The following is a 20,298-nucleotide window of genomic DNA, read 5'->3' on the forward strand; positions in this document are numbered from 1 at the left end:
GATCTAACGATCATGCAATCTAGCTCACTGGCTACCTTATAATTAACTGGACAGGCTTTGTAAAACTTGAGGTGGCATTTTTTGATTAACACTTTTATCTGTGATATGTTTGAGTTTTCTAATGCTATCCTTGAACACCACTGTGGCATAATCCAGGAACTTTCTTAATTCACTTTCAGTTGACTCTGTTGCATGTGACATGCAGATGATAAATGGGTCTCCAATTCAGTTGTAGTTGTCTCAGCCAATATTGGCCCAGCAATGCTGACCCTCCTGTATTTACCACATACAAGCCCAAAGTGGTTTATTGGTTGTTGTATTTCACTGTTATAAATATAATTCCTACCAGAGGTATGTTTCTCCAATCTAAGTTCTTTGTTGGATTGTTTCAGGCTTCAGTTCTGTATCTTTGTGATGCCATTCAAACTCATTTTGTGGAATGACTGAAACTGCCAAACCAGTGTCCATTTCCATTTTAATTAATTTTCCATTCACTTCTGGTGTAAGCCATATTGCTTGGCTCTTGTTAGATTTCACATTGTAAATCTCAAGGCTACTCAGTCCGGAGTCATTCTCATTACTATCAGATATTTCATCAACAGCATGCAGATAATGCTCTTTTTGAAAATGCCTCTTGAGTTTTTATCTTTTTCTCTTCCCTGTGCAGTCCATTTATTTTTGTCTGCCTGGCATGCTCTTTGTAGGTGTCATACTATGTTACATTTTCTGTAAGTTTTACTATTAAACCTGCATAGGTCTGGTATATCTGAGCCTCTGTCACAACAGTTTCTTCAGCCAGACAGGTTTCTGTTTAGATGTTGCAATTTTGTTCATCCTTACCTTCACTCGTGACTGCATCTCAATTGTGTCTCTGACAGCTACTTTCATTGATATAGCAATTTTGAATTACTCTTTTAAATGTGAGTTGTGCTTCAGATGGGAGCTGTTTTCAAATGCTTTCTTGTAAGATTCCATAGACTAAACAATCTTTCAGTGTGTCATTAAGTCCATCACTGAATGAACAATACTCAGACAAACTCTTTATTCAGCCATTATGCTGATATGGACCCCCCCCCCCCCCCCGTCTTTTTGATTTTGCTAATGAAACCTAAAGAGTTCTGCAATTAACAATGGTTTTGGTTCTAAATATTTCTGAATTACATTCATGATATCAACAAAAGATGTCATGTCATCACATTACTCCTCCCCAGCATCAGTTTATAGCGGTCCATCATCTACTCTTGCCACTGTTTTTATATATCTGAAGGAACTTTTGGTTTCATTTTTGATATATTGGCTAATTTGCTTTCATATTTCAGCTTTTCCCTCTTATGCATATTTTAGTTGCCTTCTGTTAGTTTTAAAAAAATTTCCAACCCTCTAACTTCCCACTAATTTTGGCTCTATTGTATACCCTCTCTTTTGCTTTTATGTTGTCTTTGACTTCCCTTGTCAGGCACAGTTGCATTGTCTTTCCTTTAGAATCCTTCCTCTTCTTTAGGGTGTAGCTATCCTGCACCTTCCAAATTGCTCCCAGAAACTCTAGCCAATGCTGCTCTGCCGACATCCCAGCCAGTGTACCCTTCCAATCAACTTTTGCCAGCTTCTTCCACTCTAATTGCAGAGTGCATTCTAAAACATTATGATCACTGTTTCCTAAGCTTTTCAGTACTTTAAGCTCCCTAATCATACCCGATTCCTTACACAGCACCCAATCCACAACTGATGATCCCCCTGTGGAAACAACCACAAGCTGCTTCAAAAAGCCATCTCAAAGGCATTCCGCAAATTCTCCCTGTTGGGATCTAGCATCAACTTGGTTGCCCCAATCTACCTGCCCATTGAAATCCCCATGACTAAGCTAACATTGCCTTTTTGACATTCTTTATCTATCTCCCGCTGTCATTTGTAGACCACATCCTGGCTACTGTTCAGAAGCCTGCAAATAACTTTCATCAGAGTCTTCCTACCCTTGCAGTTTCTTAACTTTTCCCAAGAGGATTCTACATCTTCTGATCCTATGTCACCTCTTTCTAAAGATTTGATTTCATTTTTTAACCTGCAGAGCCACTCCTCCTCCTCTGCCTACCTGCCTATCCTTTCAATAGATTGTGTATTCTTGGATATTAGGCTGCCAACTACAAGCGTCTTTCAGGCATGACTCTGTGATACCCACAATGTCATACCTGCCAATCTCTAACTGCGCTATTAGTTCATCCACCTTATTTCATATACTGTGTGCATTCAAGTTTAATACCTTCAGTACTGTTCTTGCACCCTTTTCAATTTTGTCCCCCTTTTATACTGCAACTCATCCCACTGTCTGCAATTTTCCCTATTATATGCCTGTCCTTCTTGACAGTCTCATGATACACCAATTCTACTTGTAAACCAAAATCCCCCTGCCAACTTAGTTTAAACCCTCCCCAACAGCTCTAGCAAACCTGCCTGCAAGGTTATTGGTCTCCTTCGGGTTCAGGTGTAGTCTGTCCCTTTTGTACATTTCATACCTTCCCTAGAAGAGATCCCAATGATCCACAAATCTGAAACCCTGTCCTGTGCATGAGTTCCTCAGCCACACATTCATCTGCAAACCATCCTCTTCTTGACCTCATTGGCTCACAACTCAGGCAGCAATCCAAAGACTGTTACCCTGGGCTTCCTGCTATTCAGCTCTCTAAATTCTCTCTTTAGGACCTCCTCTCTTTTCCTTCCTATGTCATTGGTACCAATATGTACCAAGACATCTGGCTGTTCACCCTCCCCCTTTAGAATATTGTGGGCATAATCCGAGATGTCTCTGACCCTGGCACCTAGGAGGCAACATTCCATCTGGTGGTCTCTGTCGTGATCACAGACTCTCCTATCTAGTCATCTAACTATGGAATCTCTTATCACCATTGCAGTCCTCCTCTGCCCTCTTCCCTTCTGAGCCACAGTGCCAGATTCAATGCAAGAGACCTGGTTGCTGCAGCACACCCCCTCACCAACGTACTTTTATTGTGAGGAATGGCTACAGGGGTACTCTGTACTGGCTACCTGTTTCTCTTCCCTCTGCTGACAGTCACCTATTCACCTGTCTCCTGCAACCCAGGGATGGCTATTCCCCTGTAGCTCCTATATATCATCTCCTCAATTTCCCCTATGAGCCAAAGGTCATCAAGTTGCAGCTTCAGTCTTTAACATGTTCTCTGAGGAGCTACAACGCGATACACCTGTTGCAGATGCAGTATCCAGGAGGCTGGAGGTCTCCCAGAATTCCCACATCTCACACACAGAACAAAACACAGCCCCTGGAGCCATTCTAACTGCTCTAACTATACACTTACAGATGAAGAATGAACAAGGAATAGCTTACCAGATGCTTACCCGCTCATCGCCCATATCTGTTATCGCCTAAGCCTGTTGAGCCAAAGCCAAAAGTTTCCCTACTCTTAACACTGTCTCACTCCAGCACTGCCTGCTCCACTAGCTTCTGTCTTATTTTATCTGACTTTGCTAATGAATCCCAAACTCTGACAGGCTGCTGTTCAAGCTTTGAAGAAAAAAAAACAGCTACAAAGCACAGATTTTTAAAGCTTTCTCCTCTACCTGGGTGAAGACACTGTTACTTTTTGCCTGCAGACTTCGATTGCCCACTGTTTGAGCTCTGAAGAAATGGCTACAAAGCATTGATTTTTAAAGTCAAGAGGAAGAAAGGAGCTTACTTAAGATTTAAGAAGCGAGGATCAGATAGGGCTCTTGAGAAATACAAGGTAGCCAGGAAGGAGTTTAAAAATTGACTTAGGAAGCCAGAAGGGGACACAAGAAGGCATTGCTAAGTAGGAGTAAAGAAACCCCTGAAGTATTCAATACAAACATTCAGAACAGGAAGATGTTTAGAGTCAGGGTAGTACCAATCAGGGCTGAAAGAGGAAACATGCCTGGAGTTGGCTGAAGTTGGGGAAGTCCTTAATGAACGCTTTGTTTCAATATTCACCAGTGGGAAGAACCTTGATGAACTTTGAAGGTCAGCGCAGAACAGGCTGATGTGCGGGAACCAGTCAGTGTTAAGAAAGAGGATGTGCTGGAATTTTCAAAAGCCATTAGGATAGATAAATCTCTGGGGTGGGACAAGCAGGAAGCCATGAGAAAGAATGTTTTAGCATCCTCACTGGCCATAAGAGTACTGCCAGAGGATAGGAAAGTGACAAGTGTTATTCCTCAGTCCAGGAAAGACAATAGAGATAATCCTGACATTAGTCTTACATCAGTGATGGGCAAATGTTTGGAGAAGATTTTTTAAGAAACAGGACATACAAACATTTGGAGAAGCAGAGTCTGATTAGGGATAGTCAACATGGCTTCACATAGCTTTGTGAAAAGCTCATGAGCCTGATTTCGTTCTCTTTTACAGTGTGTACAGGAATTGATATTAAACAATCTTGAAACTTGATAGAATTTTTTGATGAAGTGACAAAACATATTGATGAAGTCAGAGCAGTGGACGTGGTGTACATGGACAGGGCTCCCCACGGTGGGATCATTCGGAAAGCCAGGAGGCGTGGGATCCAGCGAAACTTGGCTATGTGGATTCAGAATTGGCTTTCCTGCAGAAGTCAGAGGGTGTTAGTAGATGGAACATATTCTGCCTAAGGTTGGTACCAGTGGTGCTCCACGGCAATCTGTTCTGAGAACAGATAAATGACTGGAATTAGGAATTGTGCAGATGACACCAAGGTTGATGGTGTTATGGAGAGTGGAGGCCATCATTGGTTAAAACGAGGCATTGATAGGATACAAAACTATGCTGAGAAATGGCAGAAGGAGTTCATTCCGGTAAAGTGTGAAGTGAATCATTTTGAAAGTTTGAACATGAAGGCAGAATGCAGGGTTTATGGTAGGATTCTTAGAGAGTGGAGGAAGAGAGGGATCTTAGCGTTCACACCCATGGATCCTTCAAAGTTGCCATGCAAGTTGATAGGGTGGTTGAGAAGGTGTATTGAGTGTTGGCCTTCATTAGTTGGGTGATTGCGTTTAAAAGCCACGAGATAATGTTGCAGCTCTACAAACCTTTGAGAATTGTGTTCACTTCCTGTCGCCTCATTATAACATGGATGTGGAAGCTATAGAGAGGGTATAGAGTAGACTTACCAGATCCTACCTGGATTAGAGAACATGTCAAAACATGTCAAGGTTGTTGTGATGCATCTAATGTGGTAGTGTAGTGGGTAGTGCATGTCTCTCTCACTTCCAGCTTTCACCGCTGGCTAGCAGTCTCACAAAAAGGAGAGCTGAGTGTATAAGTCTCTTCCTGCCAGTACGTAGTGCCTCCAACAGCAAGCTTCATGTAGCACCTCCTCACCGGCGGCAAATGGAAACTGAACTCCTTTCAGACTCAGGCTGAACTACGGAGGATGGGGAGGAGGTCTGGGTCCTGCACATGTAGCACACAGGCCCACCAGTGTGTGGGCACATCCTGGTGCTCAGGAACCAGATCCCCAGATATGGGTAAATAGCCCCACTGCCTCCTGAGCAGCCTTGGAAGAGACAAAGGCTACGGGAGTAAACCTGGACTGCAAATCTGGAGTGGAGCCCCTAAGGCAGCTGGACGTCATTGAACATCCTTCCAGCAGCTTTTGCAGTTAAGCTGATGGCAAGCATGTTGCTTCACAGTCTTTCCTTTGGATTACACTGGTGAGGCCAAAACTGGGAGCTTGATGACTGGGCATCTCAGGATCTCCATACCTTCTGCCCAGGCTTGTGATGATGATCATCATCACCCATTGTCCTTTGAGACAGACGGATGCCAACCACCAACAGCCACTTATGAAGATGGGTTGAGTGATTAGCGTTGTTCTTTTTGGAGAGAAGGAGGATGAGCGGTGACTTGATAGAAGTGTACAAGATGATAAGAGGCATAGACAGAGTGGACAGCCAGAGATATTTTCCCAGTGCGGAAGTGACTAATAGAAGGGGCCTAACTTTAAGGTGTTTCAAGGAAAGTGTCAGGAGGATATCAGAGTTAGGTTTTTTACACAGATCATGCTGCTGCATAGAACACACTACCTGGCGTGGTAGTAAAGGCAGAAACATTTGCAACACATACGCACATGGACGAAAGTAAACTGGAGGGCTATGTCAGACAGGAAGGTCACATTGATCTTGGAGTAGGTTAAAGATTTGGCACAACATTGTGGGCCGAAGGGGCTGAACTGAGGAAAACAGAGTTTTGTGTAAATGTTGTGACACAGGTAAGTATTGGGGTTCAAGAGACTTGGGTGTCTGTTGTGGGTATGATACACTGAATGGTCTTCTGAGTGAGCACTGCCTTAAGAGGAAAGAACGATAGGCATGGTATTGGTAGATTTGCTGATAGGGTTAGATAATAGGCAAAGCAAGAAATTAACAAATTAAGGAGCTAAGCTAAACTGAATGTTGACTTTTATTGCAAAAGAGATGATGTAGGAATATAAGGAAATGCTGCTATAAATCTTAAGTGCTTCAGTGAGCTCACTGCTGGAGGCTAGGTACTGCTTTGATCTCATCACTTACTGAAGGATATACCTACCTTAGAGATAATATGACTGAGGTCCACTAGGTCGAGTCCTAGGATCAGGGATGGGAGTGGAAGGAGAAGAATGGGCCTATCATCTCTAGTGCTGGATGTGCTTTGTAGTTCCCTACTTCAGAGACATGTCGGTGTTGTGTAATTAAGTATGTTCGGGTCTGAGATAGAGTTTTTGAATGACAAGAAAATCAAACATTATGGGCATTGTGCTGAAAAGTGGACAAACTAAGAGAACCAGCATAGGAGGCTGCTCCTCTTGTGGACTTGTTCATCTGTGGAGAACAATTTCCAGCAGGGTGCCTTTATATCAGTGATTTTACATCAAAGATAGCTCCAGGGAGAAAACTTAGCTCAGCGGATGTCCAGCATTTTTTTTCACTAATTACACAAAAATCTCACAACCTGCTCATGAAGTGGATGTCTTTGGTTAAAAACACTATTTAAGTTTATGGTCTATACTCTATACTTAATCTAGTAAAATTGTTCATTGTTCACATGTATGACACTTAACATTTACATAGAGTCAGTTACTGCTGTGGTTTATAGTGAAGCTGCATTAAATCTCTGTATCCTGAATCATAGAAGTATGCAGAAGTATGTCATATACTGCTTGCCAGATGTTCTGTACAGTATTTGTTCTGAGCAGCAAAGCATTTCAGCATTTGGAATTTTTTATAAATGTTATACTTACACTCACATTCCCATACCCACTCAGCCCCATCTTGATTCCGATTCTTACTCTCTTGGCCATTGGGACATCTGTGCCTTCAAAAAGCCACTTGGTAAATGAAGAGGAATTTATAGCTTGTGTTAAATGAACTGGGCCTCTTAAAATGAGCTGACTTTCCCCTCTCTGCTTTCACACCTCACAAAACTGCCATTTCAACTGCCACATTAATTCCCTCCCCATATCTTTCCTAACACTGGTCTATCCATCTACCAAGCCACGCACAGAGCCAGACGAGCTCCAGATGTCCAATGCGTGGGGTATCTATAGCTTTAGCATTATAGTCTAAATACAGAGGAAGTCTGTACTGAGCATAGCAGAATTTCCACGAAACAGGAAACAGGGAGTCCTAGTAAACAGAGAAAGAGAATCTTTATAACACATCTACAATCAAGTCTCTTAATGTTTTCAGCAGATCATTTCTTTCTTTTACTCTTGCTTTCATTACAGTTCTAATGACCTAAATATACACCCTGAAACATACCAGGAAAATTGTGTAACAATAAAGACCAACATGCACCCATCGCAAATAATTATTTGAAGTGCTAGTGACGGCACTAACTGTTGCTCCACCCAAAGTAGTTATCATGAGAGGGCCTGACACCTGGTGTCTCCACAAAAATAGTACCTACACCTGTGCTCCATTCTGCCCTTGTACACAATGTTGTTTGACTTAATCCCCAGCTAGTATATGACCGGCAGTCCAGTGTAATTCAGATCAGTATTGGTTTCTCAGAGTGCTCTACCTTCTGCACCACTTTATTTGTACTGGAAGGATCGTCTGGTGGTTTATTTTTACATTAGTGCTCTCTTCATGGCAGCGTTATACAGCCTCACTGCTTGCCGAATGTCATACCTGTATGTTTGGTAGATTTCTGTTGTATTACAGATTCCTTCTTCCATAATGTTGTTGGATTTCTACCTGCATAATTTTGTACCTTCCTCCTGGTTTGGTGCTGCATTCTTATCTTTATTTTGTCATCGAACCCTTGTATTGCTTTGGCTATAGATCACAGACTTTTTACATTGGGTTTTTTTTGTTACTTTTTTGCTGTATGCTGTTTATTCCCATCTTCCAGTGTGTTCAAAGCCCTGCTCTGGGTACCTGCCTGTTTATTTCTGTCTATCCATTTATTACTTGGTTGTATAACAATCCTCCAAGAGAAACACAACTTTATCATAGGGTTTGGCGGCTTGCGGGCATCAACAACCCGGAGAGCTATGTTGGCTAGAGTCAAGACTTTGTGCTTTGGCTCTTGGCAGGGTCACCCATGCCAAACAGGTCAAGGGGTAGAGGCCACTAAGAGTAGTCCACCAGTCCTCCAGGTTCGAGGGTTCAGCTCAGGGCTAACAACCATGACTGGTCAAAAATAAATTGTTATGGATACAGCACTGAAAAAATCCTTCTACATCGGTGTGTGATGGTAAGGACAGACAGAGATGGAGGACCTTCTTTGCTGCCCTAAGCATGTAAGTAAGTATTACAGTGCTTTGGTATTTTACCAGTCAATGTGATTCTACGCAAGCAGGATTGGGAATGATTTGATATTGGGCTGAATTCAATAAGACCACATGGGCCTTTACATCTCATCAGTTTTTATTCTTTTAATTTATGGAGCACTGACAAAATGGCTTCCATCACCCTACATTAATTAACATTAGCCTCAGCTCACCAGAAGCAGGCTTGTCTCTCTCTCTCTCAATATGTAAACTGTACTTAAAGCCTCACACTGCTCCATACCAGTGAGCTCTTGAGAGGGCTTCAGAGATTACTTCTGAACAGTATGTTAAATTAATTTCTTTCCTCACTTTAATATTGACCACAGCTTGGATTATATGAGAGTCATGGTCTATTTTATATTTTAACTGGACAATATGTATAAATGCACAATTATTACTACTGTTGGCTTGATGTATTTATTAAGTTGTAGCCATGATCTCTCATGCACGATCTCTCTTTCATTGGTGATAGAAATTTCCACAGGCAAGATGCACCTGTAATGTTTACAAGCACATATGGTGCAGGTGTCATTGGACGACGATTAGATTCAGGAAGCTGATCTCAAATTTAGCTGCACAAGTGCAGTGAGTTATGGTCAACAATGCCACCACAGCTGTTGTCCTTAACTCTACTCAGCCAACAGTACAAGGCAACAATTAATTTCAGAAGATTCGGGGCCTGTATGGCTCAGTACCGCATCAGTTGGATTACTGACCCACTGAGCCATCGCCAGCAAGATAGAAGACGTTAGTACCAAGTATTTGAGTGTAACAAACAGACTCTCACTGCAGCAAAGACCATCTGAAGGCACTGAAAACATTGCATAATTCATCCTTTCAATGGTGGAGGCAGCATTGCACAGAAGCCGTATTGTTTATTAAACACTGGGGCTATTCATCTGTCAATCATGTCATCTCGCTGCCTGTGTGTGAGAGTCACCCAGAGGGTACCAAACAGTGAAACATTTTAATTTTGGAATGGAAAGGATCTAAAACTGAGGTCAGGAGCACTGTCAATTTGTAGATTGCTGTGGGAGAGGGAATGGTGTGAAACAAGAGCTCCAATCAATTAGGAGAAGAGAAACATGACTGCTTGGTGTGATGCCCACATCATCCGAGGGCGGCATCTTATTTGTATTTGTATTTTGTTACATCGAAGGAGGACATTTAACCCATTGGATCCATGTCAGCTCACAGAACCTTCCAACAATCCCATTCCCCTATTTATTTTGTGCTCTATTCTCACTCCCATAACCATGAACTACCTTTTGTGACTCTTGCCACCCACCAATAGAAGGGACAATTTATAGCAGCCAACATGTAGCAATGTGGGAGGAAACTGGAGCACCCGAGTGAAGCATAAGCAGTATTAAGGAGACTGTGCAAACTCTATACCCAGTCAACACACAAGATCGGGACTGGGACCTGGGCACTGGAGCTGAGAGGAAGCTACACTTGCCTTAGGTCCCTGAGCCACCCACATATAGGTTAAATGAGATGGGGTTGGGGGTTGGCATTTGATGAAGGCACTATGATGGGAAGGTCAGTGAGAATGAAGCAAGGCAATCTGAGAGCGAGGTGGGTTCATGTCAAAATGGAAGTGAACTTAATTTGTTCAGATACCAACCTGACGATTCTTAGAATCTATTATAAGAAGCAACAACCGTACAATCCCAGCAGTTATAAAAATCAAACATTCCAGGCAACTCCTTAAGACAGAACAGTTACTGAAGCAAGTGCTCTTTAAAATAAAGATTCATTGATGTATAACAATATTGCTGGAATGTGGTCAGGAATTTTGGGAGTTTTAAATATTTTAATTTTTGAAGCCACTTCTTTGAAATAGAATGACAATAAAGTGACTAAATCACAGTATTCCACTTTCAGATTACAATAGCATGAAGCAATACACTCATTAAAAGTAGAATTTGTAGGCAGAGTACAATAGGGAGGCAGAGGAACCTCATGGGGCTTGCCAGCAACAAATCAGTGTGAAGTAAACACATTGCCTCAGAATAAAATCACAACATGCTCTAGGGTAAAGGTGATCAAGCCCTGAGAGATAGTATCTTTCACAGTTATTGCAATGATCAATTTACAGGCTCCTATCTTCAGATTCCAGCCCAGTATTCAATGCTTTTTGGATACTCTGTACTTTCCTTTCTTTTTCCAAATCTGGATCAAGCAAGCAGCAAAACAGAAGAAGGCAGTCAGGATCATTCCATAAACCTACAGAAAAAGTAAGAATAAGAATTTTAAGATCACAACTTTGGCTGACAAAGTTTGAATATAATATAACATTATGACCAATAAAACATAGTGAAAGTTAGGATGTGGGTGGTAGAGTTCTAGATGACCTCAATTTTAGGGAGTAGAACAAGGGAGGTCAGTCATAGGTATAATGGAATAATCAAGTCAACTTCAGTAGCAGTTTTTAGCATTTTTCCATAAGGAAATGCAGTCAATATTTATAATCTGCATGTTTAGCCAACCATTAAGGGTATGCCTATCTGCACCTTAAGGTCTTATGCATATTTTTAGTATGTTTTTCTAAGCTGCACATACTTATTTTTACTCACTGTCTCAGATTATATCACTTCTATGTTCTCAACATCAACTTTTATCTAACATGTATCTGAAAGTCTCTGTTCCCTGAAAGTCTTCTATCGGTTTCCTCACAGCTAACTGCCTTTTCATGTTTGTGTTACTAGAAAATGTTGATAGTTGTTCTGTATCCCAAACAAAATGAGTGTATTAGCTGTTTATACTATGGGTAAATTATGAAGTGCAATGCCATAAACACTGGTGCTCGCAGGCATCAAAGTTTACATTTCTCTTGGTTTTCTGTCCTCTAGCCAACTTTCTTTCTACTTCGATGCTATTCCTTTAAAATTTTATTCTCCTGTGTCATTTTATCAAATCTGCTCATCATCATCACCTCATTATCATATCTTCTCTCTTGATGAAGGAATACTTTTATGGCACCGCCCTTTTTTCTAATGAAGTGAGCTTCCTAGCCATTGCTCCAGCCATAGGAGAATGTCTCACACAATCGGAGATGACTTAAACCCCTAAAAATTCTTCTGGGGCTTGGTATGCCCTGAGGTGAAGATCCACCTTTGTCTCAACAGGTCCATGAATCCAGAATGCAGCCAATTATCAATGTCATATCTATCTATTTCCTAACCATGTAAAAGGAAGCTATTCAGTCCAGCAAATCTTTGCTGGTTCTTGAATCCCAACAATTTCATTTGTCCATTTACTTCTCTGCAACTTACTCCTTCTCACATACCTGTAGGCTACCCTGGTTCTCTTGTCGCTGCCTACAATGGGGTAATTTGCAGTCGCCAATTAGACTACTAATCCATGTATATCTTTGGGGTGTGGGAGGAAAACTGGAGCTTCCTGGGGAAAGCCATGTGGTCATTGGGAGAAGGTGCCAAGTGCATGTGAACAACATTGGAGATCAGGAGTGAGCCTGGGTCCGTGGATCTGTGAGGCAGCAGCTCTCCCATCTGCGCCACCATGTTACCTCCATCCCAGATGATCAACTGTAGAATTCTGCTAACCATAATGTTGCTTTGTTACTTGCAACTAGAAGACAATTGTAAGAGCCACGTGCAGTGGCAGATGGATACCAGATTCCACGTACATTTGACAATGCTCCTATTACCTCGCCAGCTAAGGTACAGTCAGTGGGGATTTGGATAGTATAGATGAACTGTCATTGGATGGGTAACTCAGCAACTGAAAGCCAAAGAATCAATGCTTGGAAGCAGAGCTAGATACCGCTGAATGAACACTTTGTAAAGATCAATTTCTGGTTCTAAGGTGAGCGGATGACAAATGTGTGCACTCTGTTGTGAAGCAAATTAATACTTGCACTGCATTTATGAATGCACCATGCATATACTTAGCAGATGTTTGTCAAGTCAGCTGGTAGAATTTATTGCTATTTTTGTTGCACAATTGAGAATTGCAGCTCTTGATGAACAGATATAGATCTCCAGGATATCTACACTTGTTCCCACTTAACAAAGATATTGTCAAGCCATCTAGCCTTGAAATTTTGAGAAACTGCAGGTGTGGGTGATAAGCACTGATCTCCACAATGAGCTGAACTCTTGAAACTAACACTCTATTTTGAGTCCTGTCATGGGAAGGAGTTACCAGATGGTCGCAAAAATGACTTGAGAGTGTTTTTGAAGTTTCCTTGAAAAAAGTCCAACATCCCCACCAACTCACGCTGGCCCATGATTCAAATGGAGAAAAAAAAATAGGAGCCCTGAGTCCATTTGTTAGGAGAACACATCAGCTCAGTGTAAACAATGGACGGAGTTGACCACATCCTGAACCAGCCCTGGCCCACCATGTCAAGAAAATTCTGCCCTATTGGTTGCACGTTGGCTTTATCAACCATCACACCACTTACAGAACAGGAGTTGAAGGAGTTATCCTCACTCCTGAGAGACTCAGAAGGAATTCTATAACAGAGTAGCAATAATAGACAGTTACTTGGGATGTGGGATTGCAGGGTTTTATAATGTGTTTTACCTTGCTCAGAATAACTATTCTCTCTAGTTACAGCTTTTTGTGCCTCCCAGTAACAGTCCACGGCATGTACTTAACCAAGTAGTCTGACCTTAAAGATGTTGTAGTGTCATAAAAAAGTACAGCTCTGAAACAGGCCCTTCAGCCTATCTAGTCCATACTGAGCCATTTAAACTGCCTACTTCCATCGACCTGCACCAGGACCATAGCTCTTCATACCTCTACCATCCATGTACCTATCCAAACTTTTCTTAAATGTTGAAATTGAGCCTGCATGCACCACTTACGTTGGCAGCTCGTTCCACACTCTCACAACCCTCTGAGTGAAGAAGTTTCTCCTCACATCTTCCTTAAACATTTTACCTTTTTACCCTTAAGTCATCACATCTAGTTGTAGTCCCAGCCAACCTCAATGGAAAAAGCCTGCTTGCATTTACCCTATCTATACCCTTCATAATTGTGTATACCTTCATCAAACCTCACCTTAATCTTCTACATTCCAATGATCAAAGTCCTAACCTATTCAATCTTTCCTTATAACTCAGGTCCTCCAGACCTGGCAACATCCTTGTGAATTCTCTCTGTCCTCTTTCAACCTTCTTCACATCTTTCCTTTAGGTAGGTGACCAAAACTGCCCACAGTACTCCAAATTAGGCCTCATCAGTGTCTTAAGACAACTTCAACACAATATCCCATCTCCTGTACTCAACATTTGACATATGAAGGCCAACGTGCCAAAAGATTTCTTTACGACACTATCCACCTGTGACACTACTTTCAATGAATTATGGACCTGTACTTCCAGATCCCTTTGTTCCACCGCACTCTTCAGTGCCCTACCGTACACTGTGTAAGTCCCACCCTGGTTGGCCCTACAGGAATGCACCACCTCACATTTGACTGCATTAAATTCCATCTGCCATTTTTCAGCCCATTTTTCCAGCTGGGCCAGATAACACTGCCAGCCATTGATGTCCCCACTTTCTTTAACTGCAGTTTTCTCATGTTAGTGTCTTCCAGTAAATATCTCTTTTAGATGGACACTTCAAAATGTTATTAATATGCAAGCAACAGAAATGAGGTCTTATGTTGCGGTGTGGATTGACATTTTACCGTAAGAATTCCCAGCAAAATATTCAGCACTCCAATGATAGTCATATTGTCGGCGACTGAATACTCTATTGATTGAAGACAATCCTAATGGATAAAACACATGTTTATTTAAAAGCCCATCTAAGAAGTCACTGAGATAGGCACAATGCACTTGAGAAACAAAGTTTGTAAAATCTTTCAGTCAACGTAGAGCTGCATTCAGCTTTTTCGCTTTTAGACTGTGGCTCAGAAAACAGAGCTGGCAGCTTGGCAAAGGGTGTCAAAATAAGATTGGCTGTTAGTGACTGATACTGGTGGGATGCCAGACCAGCAGATCAGTAACCTAGGGGTTGGGGAATTAGTAGATCATTCGCTGTGAGGGGGTCAGACAGGTGGTAACTCATGGGGATATAGTGGTGGGGACTAGTGCAGGAGTGTGATGGCCCTGAAAAGAATCAAGTAAGTACATCGCCTGTAGTATTTTTCAAGGACTGGACTCCATAGACTCTTACTGAATCAGGATTCACAAGTGCTATGATGGGCTGCGTCTGCCATGTGTGAACAGTAGGTGAAGTGACTCCATACTGGAAGAGGCTACAGTGACCAGTGGGGCAGAGGGGAGAGATGTGGAATACCTGGGCTCCTCCATGGATATATTAACAAACACACAGAGGATTTGTCAAACTTGTAATTCACTGACTACAGGTGATCCAATTTCTAAAAGTATGACTGTGTTAGAGCTGGTTGTGGACTATAGGAGGAATGGAGACAGTCTAGATCCTATTGACATCAACAGATCTGGGGTTGACAGGGTGAACAACTTTAAGTTCCTCAGCATAAATATTACTGAGGATCTCACATGCTCTGTACATACTGACTGCTTGGTGAAAAAGGCATAACAGCGCCTCTTTCACCTCAGATGGTTGAAGACGTTTGGTATGGACTCCCAAATCCCAAGAACTTTTTACAGGGGCATAATTGAGAGCATCCTGACTGGCTGCATCACTGCCTGGTATGGGAACTGTATTTCCCTCAATTGCAGTACTCTGCAGAGAGTGGTGCAGAGAGCCCAGCACATCTATAAACACAAAGTACCCTGCAGGTGCTGTGGTCAGATCAACACATAAAAACAAGCTGGAGGAACTCAGCAGGTCGGGCAGCATCCGTTGAAACGAGCAGTCAACACTTTGGGTTAAGACCTGACGAAGGGTCTCAGCCCAAAACGTTGACTGTTCGTTTCAATGGATGCTGCCCGACCTGCTGAGTTCCAGTGCATCTACAGATGTGAACTTCCCACTGTTCAGGACATTTACAGAGACTGGTGCATAAAAAGGGCCCGAAGGATTATTGGGGACCTGTGTCACCCCAACCACAAACTGCTCTAGCTGCTACCATCTGGGAAATGGTACCGTAGCATAAAAGCCAGGACTAACAGGCTCTGGGACAGCTTCTTCCACCAGGTCATCAGACTGATTAATTCATGCTGACGCACGGTATTTCTATGTTATATTGACTATCTTGTTGGACATACTATTTATTATAAATTACTATAAATTACACATTGCACATTTAGACGGAGATGCAATGTAAAGATTTTTACTCCTCATGTATGTGAAGGATGTATGTAATAAAGTCAATTCAATTCAATTCAATTCAAATGTAACCTTTATGCACTGATTGCTCAGGAAATATATTGGAATAATAATTTGTTGGATCACTGCTGATTTCTGATGTGGGGATAGGAGGGATTGGGCTTCATGTTAAGAGGCAAAATGCCATTGTTTTCTGCATGAGAGGATGGGTGTAGGTAGGATGAGATCTTCCTTACTTTCAACATTCCAGTTTCTTACCCCTCATCGCACTGCACACAAAACTGGAGATGAGGAAAGTTTGGTGAGATTTAGCTGTTTCACTGACAAGATAGTTCAAGTTATGGGGATGGTAGTTGTGGAACAAGTTGGATAAAGATCAGGAAAAATACAAAAATTAATTTTACTTTTGGAGTGGTTAAGCTTAATAATATGGACTACACTGGGTATTACACCTATTAAACCTTCTCTTAGGATGGTGTTCATCTGAGATATGCTTGCAATTTCTATTTGTAGAGAGTGATGACTTGCTGAATTCTCCACCCCAGTTGCTAGATCATCAGAAGTATTTAAGATGGAAGTAATAAATTTTTTAAAGTTCAGGCTATGGAGAACTGGTATAGGAGAGAAGTTGTCAGCAGTGTAGATCTGCTACGATTTTACTGAATGATGGGGCAGACTTGAGAGGCCAGGAGCCTAGTCCTGCTTTTATTTTCTTGTGCTCTTGTGTATGGGCTGAGTTGGTCTAAAGTGACAAGAATAGATAGTGGCCATTGGCTGACATGGTCTCTATTGTTGTATGTAATCCCAAATAAAGTCCTTACTGCTAACCTGTAATCCTGAATTTGTTGCCCATAATCTCGAACAAAGTCTTTATTAGCCTCTATAATCCTATACATAGCCTCTGTTCTGCCTCTAGTGAGAGGCTAAAACATTAAGACTGTAATTAATTCCAATATTTTGTATACCTTTAGAGGTCCACGATCTGGAAAGCATGTTTCATTCTCAACCTTACTTGGGTAGCTGAATGCTGAGATTTTACCACAGCAAGAAAACTAGAAAACAATAGAAAAAGCATTGTTTAATCAGCCATACTTCATCACATCACACTGGTTCAGGGAAATTCACTCTGCATCCCTATCTTTTCTACTGAATACCAGCCGTAAATAAAAACAAAACATGATAAAGTTCATTGACAAAACTGGAAAGTGCTTATATCCAAATGACTTAATTTCATGTATCTTAAAATTTAAACACCAAATTAGTTCAAATTCGTGGTTTAGAATTGAATCATTTAGAGTCCACTTCCACATCCCTCAAAATATATTTCCTTGCCTTCACTGTCCCCAGTCTTGGTAACTTGCAGGAGTGGAACTTAATCCAAGTTATTCTTTTCATGTTGTTGAAATAGGTAATAAAGCGATGGAGAACCTGAACAGTCAGACATTGTCGTCAGACATTGTCAACACACACACACACACACACACACACACACACACACACACACACACACACACACACACACACACACACACACACACACACACACACACACACACACACACACCCACCCACCCACCCACCCACCCACACACACACCCACCACCACCACCACCACCACCACGACGACGGTCCTTCTGGCTTCTTGTACCATTCCATATTCCAAGGTTCTGGATGAGACACTGGTCCCCACACAATGGATAATGCGCAGGACAAATCAGGATTATTTTGCCATAACTTCCTCATGAAGGATACCGTCATACAAGAAAAGTAACTAAGTGATAGATCAGATTCACTTCCACTCTTGTAAAGCAGCTAGCATGCAGCATATGTGCCTACCGTGCAATCAAACTGCAGGGAATAGCCTCAGATCATAGCAATAACTTTTTCTTGAGGATGAAACCACTTTTGCATTCCATTTAATTAGTTTACCACAATTTTCTACAGTATTGATGGCTGTGCATGGGACAAACAAGGTCCTACTAATAGGAACTCCTGCAAGGAGTTGCAAATGCACTCCTTGACTCTGAGAAAAAAAGGTGAGATCCCAGTGGGGCAGCAGATGTTAGTTACAACACCCAAGATGTTGTGAGGCACCTGTCACTGTTCACAGATCTCCATTTACAGCCCTGACATTTCAAGCTGGTCATGTCAGAGAACACCTGTTTTTGTCACAGCACTATGCCATCTGTTCCAACTTGCAATGCAGGAGCAGCTTCTTCCTTGCATCCAATTAACATTAGTCTTGTTCCTGACCACACATTCATTAGATTCTCTCCTTGTCTCATTGCCCATCATGTCCACATTACTTGGGCGGGTACAAAAGAAGAGATTCTATCCCTGAAATCGGCAAGGCAGGTAGCTAAAATAGACGAGGAAACTTGTAGATTTATTGCTCCATTTTCACTGTTTTCCGTATTCACTGCTGTTCTCTGTAGGAAACCTGAAACACTTACTGAGGTCTCTAAAGGCAGAGTGAAAACCCAATGTTATCTCACTTCTCTTTAATTGGTGATCAGAGCGGGGAAGTCCTATAGTTTTGGTGCCAATTGAAGATGATGCAATTTCAAAACATTGTGGAAACCATATGAGCAGGACTGCTTCAGCTAACACTTCCAAAACCAATTTCCTGAACCAGCAAGCAATCCATTATCCCTGTCTGGAAACCTCCAACTGTTCGATATCCAGTTGGCCTGGTGCCTCTTCCCATTTAGTGGCAGCCTGGAATTGGGCTTCAAATTGAGAACTCAGCATGGTTTAACACTTAAGTCTAGCCCACCTCTTCTCACTCATTTTGTGCTCTGTTTAAAATAATACAATGACCAGGTGGATGGCTGTGAGAATCATTGTCACCATTGCAGAACTGTTGCAACAGTCCCAAGCACAATTGGATTGTAAGTATAATGACCTGCATTATTCTACTCAAAGTATTATGCAGAATATTGCTTCTATAGTCTAACAAAATTATAGGCAGTCAGTCCAGAAGAGTTGGAAGTTGTCAGTCCCTTTTACATATTGCATAGGTTATGAAATAAGGAGCCCTCTGTTAAAACAGTAATAAGGATAAAGAGAAAAAGCAAAGAACCAAAGATAAAACTTAACAACTTGATGCAGCAGTCACTGAAGAACAACTGCTACCAGTAATGCCCTGATCTGGGATGCAGTTGAATGGAAAATACCAGGTTATCTTTATCCATTTGCTATTGTTTAACTGTAAACTCACACCAGTCTTTGAGCAGCTGGAATTTAAATTTGGCTGTTTATAACAGAGGCAAACTGCACCAAAGAGAAATAAAATGCTGGAATTTGATTGGGTGATGCTTAGTTAATGAAGTGGCTCAGCTGCCTGCTGCCGTGCTCTCCTTATTGTCAGAAAATCCTTGGAGCAATCCCTGCCCCACTGCTGTAAATGGTGGTGTGAGCTACACATATGAGCATTATTAGAGCTGCAGCAGGAACTGCAGGCGAGATTAGGCGTGCAAAATTGAGGCAGCTGCATGGTAACCTCATAGTATCTAACCTATTACATGGAAAGTTGACTTTAAGGACTTTTCACCATCCACCAGTTGCTTCCTGATCACAAAACCTTGAGGAAGCTAATAGAAAATAGCTAATATTGGAATACACACAAATGATGAAATGACTCAGTCTGAAATGTCGACTGTTTACTCTTTTCCCAGATGATGCCTAGCCTACTGAGTTCTTCTGGCATATTGTGTGTATTGCTTTCATTTCCAGCATTTGCAAATTTTCTCTTGTCTGTGATTCAGCTAATAGTGGAAGTTATCCACATGTTCACAGGTGGACTGCATTCCTTGTGGACCACCCTCTGAAGATAAGCAGTTGCCTTTCAACTGATCCTTTTCATCAATGTATACTGCAGTATACTGTGTTGTGATTGGGCCTGTGTTGGTAACCAGGCAAGGATGAGTATGTGACAGCCTATATTTAATGGAAACAGCTTACATTTGATGGAAAAAAAACCTCTGACTTCAGGATGGAATGTAATATTCAGAGGTTTATTGCTATATACTGTTCGGAAAAGATGTTTCTTTAAGTACAGAATAAACAAGAATGAAAAAGTGATGGAGAATTTGTGCTGTAAACTCTTGTATTTTCATTGCCTTAGGGTCAAGTATTCCTGGTGAGTGTTCTTCTCGAAAATCATTAAGAATATAGTTTGAAGTTTTTCTTGTGGCAGTGGTGTGCAATTTTTTTTGGAATTGTGCAGAATGAATCCAGATGTTGAAATTTGGCAGAGCACCTAGACATTCAGCCATGTGGCAGG

The 20,298-nt window shown here is 41.7% G+C and overlaps 1 protein-coding gene across 1 annotated transcript in view; it reads right to left on the reverse strand.

Moving 5' to 3' along the window:
* Positions 1-9,009: 9,009 nt before the first annotated feature.
* Positions 9,010-20,298, reverse strand: part of LOC132396400 (tetraspanin-32-like) — a 63,730-nt gene continuing 52,441 nt past the window's right edge. The window contains exons 6-8 of the mRNA XM_059973928.1: positions 16,979-17,065; positions 14,443-14,526; positions 9,010-11,006 (exon numbers count right to left, since the gene is read on the reverse strand). Of these exons, the coding sequence (XP_059829911.1) occupies positions 10,908-11,006; positions 14,443-14,526; positions 16,979-17,065 (270 nt within the window). The 3' untranslated portion in view covers positions 9,010-10,907. The remainder of the gene's footprint in view (positions 11,007-14,442; positions 14,527-16,978; positions 17,066-20,298) is intronic.

The sequence above is a fragment of the Hypanus sabinus genome, chromosome 7, assembly GCF_030144855.1.
Source record: "Hypanus sabinus isolate sHypSab1 chromosome 7, sHypSab1.hap1, whole genome shotgun sequence".
In the NCBI taxonomy this organism is placed as follows: Eukaryota; Metazoa; Chordata; class Chondrichthyes; order Myliobatiformes; family Dasyatidae; genus Hypanus; species Hypanus sabinus.